Below are 15,712 nucleotides of genomic sequence, written 5' to 3' on the forward strand. Positions count from 1 at the left end.
AAAATACAGTCACTGTTTCCATTTTTTCTCCATCTATCTGCCATGAAGTGATTGGACTGGATGCTATGACCTTAGTTTTTGGAATGTTGAGTTTTAAGGCAGCTTTTTCACTCTCCTCTTTCACTTTCATTAAGAGGCTATTTAGTTCCTCTTTGCTTTCAGCGGTAAGGGTGGTGTCATCTGCATATCCGAGAGCTTATTGATATTTCTCCTGGCAATCTTGATTCCAGCTTGTACTTCATCTAATCTGGCATTCTGCATGATGTATGTACTCTGCTTATACGTTAAATAAGCAGGGTGACAACATACAGCCTTGACATACTCCTTTCCCAATTGTGAACCAGTCTGTTGTTCCACGTCCAGTTCTAACTGTTGCTTCTTATTAGACATGCATACAGGTTTCTCAGGTGACAGGTAAGGTGATCTGGTACTCCCATCTCTTTAAGAATTTTCCAGAGTTTGTTATGATCCACACAAAGGCTTTAGCATACTCAATGAAACAGAAGTAGATGTTTTTCAGGAATTCCCTTACTTTTTCTATGATCCAACAGATGTTAGCAATTTTATCTCAGTTTGCTCTGCCTTTTCTAAATCCAGCTTGTACATCTGGCAAGTTCTCAGTTCATATACTGTTGAAGTCTAGCTTGAAGGCTTTTGAGCATTACCTTGCTGGCATGTAAAATGAGTGCAATTGTGCAGTAGTCTGAACATTCTTTGGCATTGCCTTTCTTTGGGATTGTAATGAAAACTGACCTTTTCTAGTCCTGTGGCCACTGCTGAGTTTCCAAATTTGCTGGCATACTGAGTGCAGCACTTTCACAGCATCATCTTGTAGGATTTGAAATGGCTCAGGAGGAATTCCATCACATCCACTAGCTTTGTTCACAGAAATGCTTCCTAAAGCTCACTTGACTTCACACTCCAGGATGTCTCGCTCTAGGTAAGTGATCACACCACTGTGGTTATCCAGGTCATTAAGATTTTTTTTGTACAGTTCTGTGTATTCTTGCCACCTAAGATCTTCTGTTAGGTCCATACTGTTTCTGTCCTTCACTGTGCTCCTCTCTCCATTAAATGTTCCTTTGGTATCTCTAATTTTCTTAGAGATCTCTCTAGTCTTTCCCATTCTATTGTCTTCCTCTATTTCTTTGCATTGTTCATTTAAGGAGGCTTTCTTAACTCTCCTTGCTATTCTTTGGAACTCTGCATTCAGATGGGTTTATCTTTCCTTTTCTGCTTTGCCTTTTGCTTCTCTTCTCTCAGCTATTTGTAGGACCACCTCAGACAACCATTTTGCCTTTCTGCATTTCTTCTTCTTGGGCATGGTTTTGATCACTGCTTCCCATATAGTGTTACAAACCCCTGTTTCATAGTTCTTCAGGCACTCAATCCGATCTAATTCCCCTCAATCTACTTGTCACTTCCACTGTATAATCATAAGGGATCTGATTTAGGTCATATCTGAATGGCCTAGTGGTTTTTCCCTATGTTCTTCAATTTAAGCCTAAATTTTGCAATAAGGAGTTCATGTCCGGAGCCACAGTCAGCTCCCAGTCTTGTTTCTGCTGACTGTATAGAGCTTCTCCATCTTTGGCTGCAAAGAAGATAATCAATCTGACTTTGCTACTGACCATCTGGTGATGTCCATGTGTAGAGTTGCCTCTTGTGTTGTTGGAAGAGGATGTTTGCTATGACCAGCGCATTCTCTTGGCAAAACTCTGTTAGCCTCTGCCCTGATGCATTCTGTACTCCAAGGCCAAACTTGCCTGTTACTCCAGGTATCCCTTGACTTCCCTACGGCAGTGGCATTTTCAATTAGCAGATAAAATTTTATTATAGCAAAGCTAACAACACAGTTTCTCTTATAAGGAACCCCAAATAAATGCAAATTAAATTTTAAAGCATCAGTCTTTAAGTACTACTTTTTAAGTAAAAACCTATTTTTAAAATATTTTCAGGTTTTAAAAACTTATTTTAAAAAATTTCAAAAGCTCAAAGAGTTTAACCCTACTGAGACATATACCTTCCACATAAAGACAATAAAGAGCATAGGTAAATTATTTTACACATTTTCCTGACTTTTTTAAGCAATATAATAAACCAAATTTAGCTGATACACAATTACATGAATTTGGTAAAACAACTATTTCATTAGAAATTATGATCCTCTGAAGCTTGGCATTTTAAAGTTCAATTGCAATTACATAATTTTAGCACTTAAAGTAGTGAAAAGTTAAATTACTACCATTCAATTCTTGTATTTATTTAATAACCTGTAAACTCAAGCCTTTGACTGTGTGGATCACAGTAAACTGTGGAAAATTCTGAAAGAGATGGGAATATCAGACCACCTGACCTGCCTCTTGAGAAATCTGTATGCAGGTCAGGAAGCAAGAGTTAGAACTGGACATGGAACAGACTGGTTCCAAATAGGAAAAAGAATAGTCTTATCTCACTTATCCAGAAATCAAGATTTCAAAAAATATCAACCACTCATGTATTATAAAATGGGGAGCATTTAAAAGAAAAACAAAAAAACTTGCTTATTACTCAAGACAAGGATGTCAACTGAAAAAGAGTGCACAACCTAAAGGCTGAGAATTGTTTTATTCAGTGGACTTACTGAGGACTTGAGAGAGAGATACAGCCTCTCAAATCAAGGGACTATTGTGAAGTCAGATAACAAAACCAAGGAAATAGAATAGGACTAAGGTAAGAACAATGACACTTCCTTAGTCTTAAAAAGAAAAAGACATGATAAAATGTCTCTCTTCTCATCATAGATCAAAGTTATTTTCATCATTCCTTTGGCATTTCCTCTTTATTCTGAAACTGCTTTGTACCTTCAGGAGACACATGCAAAATGCAAGATTGTAATGTGTAAGCAATTACATTTTTGCACCAGAGAAATGGATCCAATCTGTATAACCAATGCCTAAATTTCTTCCAAAAAACGCATTTTCTGCAGTGAAAAGCTAGGAAATGGTAGAAAATTTGAAATTCAGTCTTTATGGTAGTTGCTGGCACTGCCTCAGCTACATAGGAATCTATGGCTTTTATTGTAAAACTATTTTGCCAACCAATTAGTCTTCTCAATCAAGGCTTTAAATTTCTAGATGCAGAGACAAAGCCTTCTATAATACAAGATGGAATACAGAATGTTGAAGCATTTTTCCAACTCTTAAGTACCTGCAAATGAAAGATATTTATTTTCTACAATTATTCAAAGACAGTTGAAAACCTATCTTTTGTGTTTGGTAACAGAAAATCTAATGCAATTTATGATCATAAACATTTCGGTCAGTAAAATGTCAAGTAGGAAAAAACAAACAAAAAAAATTCTTGTTTTGAGTGATGAACAGTATAAAAAATCATTTACTCTTTCTCAAAGGAAATCAGTCTTGACTCATTACTCAGGAATCTAGAGACTTCCTGGGCGGTCCAGTGGTTAAGGCTTCGCCTTCCAATGCAGAGTGTGGGTTCAATCCCTTGTCGGGGATCTAAGATCCCAGGCTGCCAAAAAGCAAAACATAAAACAGAAGCAGTTGTAAACAAATTCAATAGACATTTAAAAAAATGGTCTACATCAAAAAAATCTCTAAAAACAAATGAGAATTGTGGGTAGAAAAAGGTTTAAATTTTTACTGAAGTGGTTATCTATTTGTTCCAGAAAACCTCACTAAAGTTCTTCCCAGTCTACTGTAAATTAGTAACGTTTAGAAGCTAGAGAGAACAAATAGGGAGAAAGTTGCTCAATTCATTGTGAATAAATATGGATTATTAACTTGGGGACTAACACAAAAGATATGTGAAAAGTAGACAAATGTAAGAGTATCATGCAGCCTAAGTGATTAAGGACTAGAGTCCCCTACCCACATCCAGATCCCTGAGAGTACCACCATATTACAGCAACATAAAATGAATGTTCACAATTTCTCAGTAATTTGGAAAAAGTTAGCATGCTAAGAATGGTGTTGTTAGAAACTCGAAGCACTTAATAACTAGAAATATCTTCAATGAAGTGGCATTTTTAAACATTTATGGTCTTTAATAGTTAAAAGTTGCTTAAAGAGTAAACTATGGTTTATAGAGGTTATCAATTATGACATAATTCTTCACTGGATAATTTATATCTAGAGGTAAGAAAAACACAGAAAGTCTCTATGCGGTTATACAAAATTATAATACCAAAGGCAGGGAAAAAAAAATATCAATGGAACTTACAGATACGCTTTTGGGTTCTAGAAGAGATTTGGCAATATAGGGAAACACAGCTGGAACCAGAAGTTTGCCTCAATCTTACATCAATCAATAGGCGTTCCCTGTCAAAACTCTCTCCAAAAAGAGACAGTTTCTCTTTTATCTGCTTAAACTTTCATGGTCTCCTCAAGGAAGTTTAACTTCAGATGTATCTAAGCAAGTTTCATATGTTTTCAAAGGGGATCCAAATTCTCACAAAATCTTCTTTTTGTCTCAAATTCTGTACAGGAAAATTTTCCTTACATTCCACTAGTTCTGTATAGAAAATTCTAATCCCCTCACCAAGTATGTACAATACTATTAATACTGGATGCTCCTATTATAGTTTCATTATGAGTAACTTTCAGTGTTATTTACTTCTATAAATTGATTCTAAATTTACATCTGCCATTTTTATAAACACGTAACAATAGCAATATAGTTAAATATTTTAAAATTATTCAAAAGTGGTATTTCTCAGCAAAAGTAAAACATTAGAAAAACTTAATTTCTTTAAAAAAAACTTTCGGTGAGCTTATTTTGAATTTTTGCTTAACATGAAAAAATTACTTTGAACTAGCTGATATTCTATTCATTCATTTGACATTCATTCAACATTCAATATTTTTTCTTTCCTGCACCTAACACTGTTAATGATGGATTAAATAAACTTGAGCTTTACTTTTATTTAATTCTCCAAGCCCAAGTCACACACAAGTACTTAGTTAGGATCAAACATAAATGACACCCACACCCTTGTGGAGGCCAATAGGCATACGCAGACCCACCTCTCACTAAATGAGTTTAAGACTTTTTAAAAAAAGTTCTCTGGAATACAGCTATACATTTGCCAGCACTGATCTTAAAATTATCTTGTATATGTTCCATGACTTAGATGTCAGCGCTGTTCTTGTGATAATCAAGAAAACTCAACAAAAGTAAATAATAAGGAATAAGATTTCTGTCAGATAGAGTTGAGTTCTGGAGGGCCAAAAATCAAAGATTTTTCTGGCCCTTCCAACCCCACCCCTAACCCAATTTGTGCCCATTTAGGGCACAAATATTCCCCCCAACTGGGAAAGCGGGTCATAAGGTAGAAGGGAAAAAAGGATTGAGTACCTTTCGTTAAATATAAGGAACAGAAATTAATAATTTTAAACAGGACATAGTTTTGCTTTATGCAATAAGTACATTTTATCATCTATGAAGGTTTTATTCATTTGTTGGCTTGCTTAAATCCAGTGGAAAATTTTCTTGAACGAGAAATCACATTTCTTGAAGATACTGCAAAAGTGAGGAGTTATTACTAAGCATCCAAGCATTATCTCCAACAAAGAGAAACTACAAGGGTAAAAAGCAGAGTGGGACATTGCTCATGGTCCAATGGTTAATACTCTGCACTCCCAATGTAGGGGGTACCTGTTTGATCACTAATCGGGGAACTAAGATCCAACATGCCACAGGCCAAAAGAAGGGGAAAAAAAAGCAGAAAAAGATTTTATTGAGTAAAAGTGAGGCAAGGGGAGAAAAAAAGAGTGAGCTGCTTAATTTGCCACCTTCATCTAACTTTAAATATAAATACAGTATTAAATTTTGATTTATTTACTGCTCCAAGATATTTTGATATTATGACTTAAAAGTTACTTGTGCTCCTATCTACTTGTTATTTAGAGAGCCAGTTTGCTTTCACAGTTTCTCCCATCTCCAAATCTGTATCAGACAGCTATCAAGTTTCTTAACTGCTACTAATTATAAACAAATTCCATGATAAAATTCTCACTTTGCATTTAACTATCAAGTTTTTATTTCCCTGAGGAAAGAACATGACTGGTCAACTGCCAAAGAAGAAACTGAAGGAGACTTCTGGAAGTATATTCATAGAGGTAGTCCAACGTAGCACAGACATCTTCCTTTGCCATTACATTCTTATTCAAACAACCGTAGAACCAGAGTACAAGTTTGCTATAACTATACAAATCAGATCAGGTTTCAACCAAAACTTAATAATACCTAATAAAAACTTAATCAAATAGCTCAAAAATTATTTCTACCCTAACACTAACAGAAATCTTAATATATACAGAATAGAAACTAAACATACCTTGCAAATAAAACAAGAAGAAATACCCTCAAACTCACATATCAGTGAACATTCACTTCTATTCAACATTCAGTAACAAAATAAATCCAGCAAGATAAGATTTGACTTCATCACTCCTACATTAGAACTGACAGAATAACTCAGATAGCTTATATTCTGTTATAGCTTATATTCTGTTTGATCACCTAAAGGCCTTAGAATCTATATTTATCCATGACTATCAGGGTATTTATAAAATATATTTGTTTTGAGTAAAAATGAATAAGGTATACTACTTTTACATCTTTCTTCCTTGTAGCCTGGGGCAAAGCTGTTCAGGAAAAAGAAAAAAGGAAATCCTTTTATGTAAACCCTAACACCTTCTATATAGGTAAGAAGAAAACAGTTGAAAGGCTGAATTTTTTTGAAGTTTGGGAACAGGGAGATATCTCGTCTTTCAACTATAAAGTGTACAAGCTGGCTAAACATAATTTATTTCTTCAAAGGATCATATAAGATGAGCATGTAATAATTATTAATATTTATTGGGGGGACAAGAGGAAAATGAAGGTAAAGTTTTATAAAGATTAACTCAAGTGAACATATTTACAATATAACTAGAAACTCTTTAGCTCCCTGGCTAGATAAAAGCAGCCATCTACTGCACCAGTGTGTATTTTCAGCAAAATACAGAAGCAAAACTCATTAGCTCTTTAAAAAATACACACATTTAATGTTCGTCTGTTTTAATTCTAAGTAAAGCAATTCCAAAAATACAAACTGAACATCAGAGCCATGTGAACCACCATGATAAAATAAAACAGACATTCACAATAATTACGTCTAAAGACAGTTCAGCTTAATAAATCATCTTCCAAGTATGCTAAAGAAAGAATTACTAAAAATACTGCTGGTGTTCAGTTAGAATTAAAGGACTTTGGGGAAAATGAAATAATATGATACAGGTGGGAGTGAATAAGGTTACACGGGATTTACATTTTCCATTACCCCTAGATATAAACAAACATTCAAAATCAACACAAACTCTTGTGTGTTATTCAAAATATTGCAGCTGCAGGAAAGGCAACTTTAAATTAATAGCTAGGGGAAAATCAAGTTTTGGTGGAGGTAAACAGAAGTGACAGTTCTTAATTTGCACTTTTGTAAAGCTCATTTATACCTGGCCAACCAGGAACCAAATGCAGGACTACGAAGTTCTCTGCTTCTTTTGGCTATATGTGACAAGAAAAGGTCATCTTTTGAAGATGTTTAAAGAAATAAAGCAACTTTCTTATAAACAGTCAAATAATCAATCAATGGAATAAATAAGTACTAACCCACATTTTTAACCACTCTGTAATCACTACACTTTACATATTTTTCATTTTGGTGGCAAACTCTCCAATTTTTAGGCTAAAATCCACCAATCACTTTTAAGAGTAAAATGAATAGCGCCACCAAAATAAGAATATTCTTCTGTTTACTCTTTGGCTAAAAAAGAAAACAAACAAACAAAACAAAAAGAAACAGAAGACAACTCTAACACTGGTGATAAAAGAAACTTTTTTTTTTTTTTTTTTTAAAACACATGTAAAATAAAGTTATCAATTTAAATCTTGGTACATTTCATAAAAACAAGAGGTAATGTTGTAATAAAACAGCAGTTGCCTCGCAGGCAACACACTGTTTGTTAACCCTGTGCAATAAAATACTTTGTTCATACTACACTTATTCAACATGACTAACAGTTACTACAGACATTTCAGGAATCTTCACGGGATTCCTATAGACTTACTGTTAAAACTGAGAGACATTTACAATCATAATGTGCCATGAAAATCTGAAAACGTTACTTCTAATAGGAGATAATGTTCATACTATTTGAATTTGTTTTAGCTTCTGAACAGCTAAGTTACAAGGACTGATAATGAAAAGCATTCGAAAAAGCCCATGAACACTGTTGTTCACACCCTTCTTCAGAACACACTAAACTTGTCTGACACATTTCTCTTCATACATAGCAAGCAACAGCACCCAATAAAAGCCTGAGAAGAAATGCTGCTGTGTAAATACTGCAACTATTCCTGAAAAAAGAATTATGGGATATATACTCCAAAGCTGCCCATTCCCATAATTTGTATTGCATAGGTCACATAATCAATCACACACATATATATACACGTGTGTATATATATGCACATGCAAAGAATATATTAAGACGACAATGAAGTCTAGTCACAGAGCAATTTACAGGCTCAATATATTTTTTACACTTTGTTTGAAAGAAAATTTCAGTATTTTACAGTCTTTTAGTAGGCATTATATACACTGCACTTCTAAAAGGTATTGAAATAAATTTTTTCCAACATTTTGGTAACAAAACAGACAATGTTTCTCCAAATACTTGTGCTATCTATCTACATGATCAGTTTGCTCTGAGAACCACTAACCACAAAAACTGACTCAATGGAATAATTAGAAAAATTATCTAACACCATGCATGGGTTTGAATCATTTTTAATATCCTATCCTAGAAACATTCTACAAATCTTAAGATTTAAAAAATTAAGTCTCTGATTTTTAAAAGATATCTTTTTATGACAATATCCATAACATTGACAAGTATATGTTAAGGCTAGTATCATCTTATGTGATTTAACCTTTTTTTTTTTTAAAGATAGTAAAAGCCAGACTCCTTTAGGGTTTTGAATTGTACCTACAGAAAATGAGAGTGCAGTGAACATAATGTTCAGTCCTACAGTCAGGACGCAGTTGCTCCTTCCCACTCCACAAGATACTGCACTTTTCCATCAAGTGTCACCCGACGAGCCAATACTCGGTATTTTTCACCACATGCTATTCTACCTGCAGCACCAAAATAACTGGTAATGGAGTTTTTTAGATGATTGAGTTGTAACTCCTGATCTGCTAAGTTATTCAAAATCTCTGTGTTGAGTTCATCAAATTGGTAATCTTCTTTGCCTTCATCATCTTTTACAATTTCTGAGTTCTGAGTCTGGAGTGCTCTTCTTGGAAGACGACCCCTTCTCCTCCGTAAATGTGGTATTGCAGCAGGCCAAGATCTTCCTGTACGAGTTCTTTTTCTGGAGTCAGATAATCTACAGAACAAAAAAGGCCACAATTGTCTACCCTTGCTGACATAAAAATCAGCCAAATCAAAACAACAAATGCTATATGAAATGGATTATCACTCGCCTTCATCAAATTCAATCACCTTCTTGGGGCTGACCTTTGAAGAGCTTTTCTTCCTTAACTATGTACTATTAAGCTTAAAAGAATCAGAGGAAATTTTGATTTATGAAGCCAACAAGGCAAATTCTTACTTACCAAGAGGATTTCTAAGTCAGATCTTGTCAACATTTTTATCATTAATAAGAAGAAAGTTCATTCATTCATTCACTCAGTGCAAGAAATATTTAATAAGCACCTATTACATAAAAGACACCTTTACATGTGCTTTAAGTGATGGCAGAACCAGTACAAAGGTTCTCTTGGTTATCAATTCTAGGCCTATTGTTAAGTAATATAATAAATTGAAATAAGCCTCAACTATACCCTTGGTATAGCTCAACATGATATTGGTCAAATTTAAATCTCTTATCTTCTGTGTTCTCTTGAGATTAAGTGAAGGGGCTAAACAAGACAAGCTTTGAGTTCAGAGATTCAAAGATTTTATGATATTATAAAACAAGGTCAAAAAAAAAAAACAAGGTCAAAATATAATATAGACAGTAAATTTAAAATCATACTGCCCAAGTTAAAACCCCAGTTTTGTATATTTGCTAATAAACATGCCATCTTGGGCTTGTTACAAAAACCCTCTAAGTCTCAGTTTTCTTATCTCTTAAATGGAAACAACTCAAAAGACTGTTTTAAAAACTAAATAAAACAATGTACAAAAAAAAAGATAATGTGCATAAGCTTAACAGAATGTTTGGTTGTGAAAACAAAAATTAAACAAAGGGAAATATAAAATCTTCAAGCTCATGGCTCTGGCCCCAAATAAACTAAATTTTTCTTACCTGATACATCAGACTTCAGGAAAAAGTTGCCTTTCTAAAGAGTTAGGTTAAAAAAAAATACCAGAGGGAAAGTCTGCTATTGATAAAAAAAAAAAAACCTGAGTTTAAAATCCTTTTTCTAATAAAAAGGTTTGTGTGCTTGATTCCAACTTATTAAAAAAAAAAAAATTCACACTTGTGTATTAAAAGTATAAAAAGGTCTCACAGAAAAGGGCACACCTATAAACACCAAGATACCTCTTCTTTGTGTACATAGCAAAATTCTTGACAAATTTAAAAATTTTAACACCTGTGCTCTGAAAAGTAAAAATATTCAGATGAATATTAACAACCTAATATATCTATATATAGACTGCATATCAAAAGCTGCAAAAAAAAAACTGGTATCACTTTCAATTGTTAAAAATGTATTTAATCATCACTTTACAAAGAAAAAACTCTAGAGGAAAATTAGTTAAGAATAAGAACATAAAATATCTACCCATAATGCCTGGAAATACTAGACGAGGTAGTTTCTTTTGCACTGGAAGCACCCGTGAAATCCACATCTGAGGTATTGGATGAATGTGCAGTTCCCTCAGTTCTCCTGAGACAAAAGAATTTAAACGGTATAACAACTATATTACATAACAATAGAAATACTAATTTCCCCCCCAAGAAGAAAATTCCTAGGATAGGCGAAAATAACTTTCTATTTACCCAATAGAACAAGGTAAATCCAAACTAGGGTTCTCTGAAATTGATTCCTTATCCTGGGGAAAAAAAAAAAAAATTTTAAAAATGGTTTCTAAAAGTAACGAAAAAAAGTTTCTCAGTAATTTCAAGCAAACTTCTTCTCTGAGAACATATACCAATATATCCTCTTACCAAAGGTGGCTCAGCAGTTTTCTGAATCATTTTTCTTGTATATGGGCCAGGTGGACGACCTACAGATTTTTTCTTTCCTTTTTTTTCTATGCCATTGCTTACTTCCCTGAAACATAAAACCATTATGTATTTAATCTCTGCAGAAAGAAAACAAAAAGACAATGGACAACATATACTGTCATAACCTCTACTTATGTAATAATTAGATTATAAAAACAAAGTTAAGCTGAATCTACAAGTTTAGTCAAGTTCACAGAAAATATATTCTAATTTGAATAAAAATGTCTTAAAGAGATATTTACATATGAAAGGTTTAAAGGAAGAAGTACTCTAATAACAATTTTGAAAAATACACATCATCTAAAAAATTTTTACAAAACAAAAAAAGTACTACTGTATTGGATGGAAGATTTCAAAACTCCTTGAAGTTCAATTATTTCATTTAGGTTGTTACTATGTAGGTACCTGGAGGATGTTTCAAGAATTTCGTACTAAATTCAGTAGTATGAATTCAGTAGTTAACCTCATGGAGCCAGGAAGTATCTATGTTAAAATTGTTCAGTCCCTATACAGTAGCTCTAAATAGAAATACTCTGTGGGTTCCTGAATGATGCTAATCAGAAAGAGGTCAGAGAATGTAAGGAAGGAATCCTTCATATTGTGCAGGGGAATCATTCAAAGGACAAAATTAGGAAGTTTTAGAAAACCATTTTAGAGACATAAAGGAAAAAAATCAAGCATAAGAAGGGAAAACAAGAAATAGGTCAAGAACATATCTAATTAACAGAAGGGAAGAATGACAAATACCAATACACGGAACATCTATTTCACTTAATCAATAAATATCTCCATATAAAGGGAATACTAACAATAGGAATACAAAAATGTTCCCTGTACTAAGGGGTTTGAGATCTTCCCTGGTAGCTTAGCTGGTAAAGAATCCACCTACAATGCAGGAAACCCTTGTTCCTGGGTCAGAAAGATCCTGTGGAGAAGGGATAGGCTACCCACTCCAGTATCTGTAGCTCAGATAGTAAAGAATGTGCCTGCAATGAGGGAGACTTGGGTTCAATCCCTGAGTTGAGAAGATCCCCTGCAGAAGGCAACAGTTAACCACTGCAGTATTCTGGCCCGGAGAATTCAATGGAGAGAGGAGCCTGACAGGGGTTACAGTCCATGGGGTCACAAAGAGTCGGACATGACTAAGTGACTTTCACACACACTAAGGGGTTCACAGTATAGGCAGAAGATGTAAAACATGTACACAAGCAGAATAATAAAATGGGTTAAGTGCTACAATAACATTATCCAGGAAAAACTGAATTAAAAAACAACGTACAAGAACAGATTTATATAATAAGCTAGAAAGAGGCGAATGGAGAAAACAAGAAATGACTATCCCTCCACACCAAACTTGTTTGGGAAAATAAAGGTGGAAGTACAAGGAAAGAGAAAGTAGAGAAGTAGAGGAACAAAGTGTAACTAGAACTATAATCCAAACTCTTACCAAGGATAAGATGGGTGGAGTGTACACTTATTTATTTTTTTGGCAGGATGATCAACGTAACATTTACAAAGGACCCCTGGACTAAAGAAGTACTCTTTAGTCCAATTCATACATAGGGCCCAGAATGAACTGAGAATGCCTTTAGAGAAAGTTGAACCATTATCTGGTCACTATCATCTGGTCATTATCTAGTCATTATCAAATGAAAATCTGACAGAATGTCCTATCAAAATCAAAATAGGGATGAGAGAGATTGTGGAAATCTTCTTTCTAATTTATAATATAAGCAATTCTAGAAAAAGATTAATAATAAAAATTTGAAAGTAATAGAAATAGTATTCTTTTCCTTCATTAAAAAAAAAAAAAACCTTAAAGTACTATCTACTTTATTACTAACTCAAATGGATATATAGCACTAACAACCCTGTTATTATTTTTTCTTATTCTCCAAGATGATTAACTCATACCTTATGTATTGGCTCCTTAAATTTCTCTCTCAGCTATCTTTGCCTCATTATTTCATTGAGAAAACAGAAGCTACTACGTAATAACTTCAGTCATCACAGAATAAGCATTTGTACTCATCCTCTCTCTCCACTTCAACAGAAGGATGTTAAGTCCTGCTTTAGAAGGCCAATCCCACATTTAGATTCCCACATCCTGTCCCTTTTGTCTTCTCAAAGACTTTACAATATCTACCTCTCTTTCTTCTGTACCATTCTCCTCCACTGATATACAGAAACAGGTTACAGTTGTCTTATATCTATTTTTAAAAAACCATCACTTGATTCTGCTTCCATTCCTTTTGTCTACTTCACTCCCTTAACAATACAGTGAAACTACTTCTGAGAGTTAACAACACATACCCTTCCCACTTTCTTCATTCTCTTTGAAAATTCTTAAAAAGTATTTCCTTTTTTTCCTTTTCCTGTATTATTATTATCATCATCATTATTTTGAACCTTCCCATGTCCCTAATTGTAGAAAAAGACCAGTTTTTTTTTCCATTTATTTTTACTAGTTGGAGGCTAAATACTTTACAATATTGTAGTGGTTTTTGCCATACACTGACATGAATCAGCCATGGATTTACATGTGTTCCCCATCCCGATCCCCTGTCCCGCCTCCCTCCCGATCCGATCCCTCTGGGTCTTCCCAGTGCACCAGCCCTGAGCACTTGTCTCATGCATCCAACCTGGGCTGGTGATCTGTTCCACCCTTGATAGTATACTTGTTTCAATGCTGTTCTCTCAGAACATCCCACCCTTGCCTTCTCCCATAGAGTCCAAAAGTCTGTTCTGTACATCTGTGCCTTTTTTTTCTGTTTTGCATATAGGGTTATTTTATCATTACCATCTTTTTAAATTCCATATATATGCGTTAGTATACTGTATTGGAGAAAAAGACCAGTTTTGACAGTAAGTTGAGCAGTGCTGGAATTGATCATATTGTCCCACTTCCATCTGACTTTTACCTTTAACACTTAAGAAAAATAGTTTTTGTCAAAAGCACTAATAACAAAATGTTTTCTAATCCAATAAACATTTTTCTCTCATCTTAACCTGCCTCTCAGCAACATTCAGTACTGTTTAATATACTCATATCTTTCTCAAACACTCTCCTTCACTTGGTTTTCATGACATCAAACTTTCCTAGTTTCCTTCTATTTCAATGATCGTTTTCTAGTCATCTCCTTCATTTATTTCACTTCTTCCAAACCTGTAAATAATACCAGGACATTATTCTGGGCCACATTCTCTTCTTTTCTCTCTCTAGGTAATATCATCCATTCTCATGGTTTTATAAATCAACTTCAAAATTTATTATCATGTGTCCTGAGCTCCTGACTGAACACACCCAACTGCCTGTATCTAACATCATTACCACTTAGATATTCCTCCTAAGAATCTTGAACTCAATGAGTATGAAATGGAAGAATGCTCTATTCATGTCATCAAAATCTATTCTTCCAGATCTTGGTAACAGACACAACCACCCACTAGTTGCTCAAACCAGATATCTGGGCATTGTGAAACTTTATCTCGCCCTTCCTTTAAAAATTTAATTCATTAGCAAGGCCAACAAATTATTCCTCCAGTGGAGATCTTGAATCTATTTTCTACTTGACTATCACCTACAACTGCACAAGCCACCATTATCTCTCACCTAGAAAACTGGAAGTCTTCATTTTTTTCTTGCTTCTACTCTCACTTCTATAGAATTCGTTTTCCAAACAGATCCAAAGAAGTATTTTAAAAGATAATTCAGTGTGCATACATCTTTAAATAGCTTCCCACTATTCTTAGAAAACAACCCAAACTCTTTATGAGGTCTACAAAACAATGACCAAGCCCCACTCAACCTTTCCAGTGCCCGAGACTACTCTCTCCAGTCCTTGTTCACACCCCAGTAGCCTTCTGTAAGTTCCTGGAACATGCCTCATAGCTTCACACTTGTTATTTCTGCTACCTGAAGTATTTTTCCCTTTATTCTTCACATTGTTAAGTCATTCTCATTCTTCAAAGTTTCAGCTTCAATATTATCATAAATAGGCTTTCTTAACATGGGGTTGCAAAGAGTTGGACACAACTGAGAGACTGAACTGAAGCTTCCTTCTTAAAGTAGACCCCTATATCTCTATCCATCCCAGTACAGTCTAAATCTGTTTGCTATTTCCTAAATGGTATTAACATCATCTATAATTATTTTGTTTACCACCTTTCTTCCCCATTATAATGTAAACCCCACCAGGGCAGAAAGTAAGTCTTATTTATTATATCTCCAGCACTTAGACAGTAAGGTGCTTGATAAATAGAATGAATGAGCAAACGAATGAGAAATTAACAAACAAATGAATAGATACTTATGCTGTTTGTGAACAAAATAAATAGGGCCTATTCCTGGAAAGCCTTAGATCTATAGTAAATAAAAAACATCTAGCATTAACTCTTTATACCTTGTCCAAGCAGAAATTTT

General features: G+C 34.3%; 1 protein-coding gene across 4 annotated transcripts in view; it reads right to left on the minus strand.

Moving 5' to 3' along the window:
* Window positions 1-6,839: 6,839 nt before the first annotated feature.
* MTF2 (metal response element binding transcription factor 2) overlaps window positions 6,840-15,712 on the minus strand; it is a 78,647-nt gene continuing 69,774 nt past the window's right edge. For all 4 annotated transcript variants that reach the window (XM_043876883.1, XM_043876882.1, XM_043876881.1 and 1 more), the window contains 4 exons: window positions 11,230-11,335; window positions 11,062-11,114; window positions 10,844-10,948; window positions 6,840-9,438 (listed from right to left, as the gene is read on the minus strand). In XM_043876883.1, coding sequence (XP_043732818.1) covers window positions 9,081-9,438; window positions 10,844-10,948; window positions 11,062-11,114; window positions 11,230-11,335 — 622 coding nt within the window. In that variant the 3' untranslated portion in view covers window positions 6,840-9,080. The remainder of the gene's footprint in view (window positions 9,439-10,843; window positions 10,949-11,061; window positions 11,115-11,229; window positions 11,336-15,712) is intronic.

The sequence above is a fragment of the Cervus elaphus genome, chromosome 20 (genome assembly GCF_910594005.1).
Source record: "Cervus elaphus chromosome 20, mCerEla1.1, whole genome shotgun sequence".
Classification (NCBI taxonomy): domain Eukaryota; kingdom Metazoa; phylum Chordata; class Mammalia; order Artiodactyla; family Cervidae; genus Cervus; species Cervus elaphus.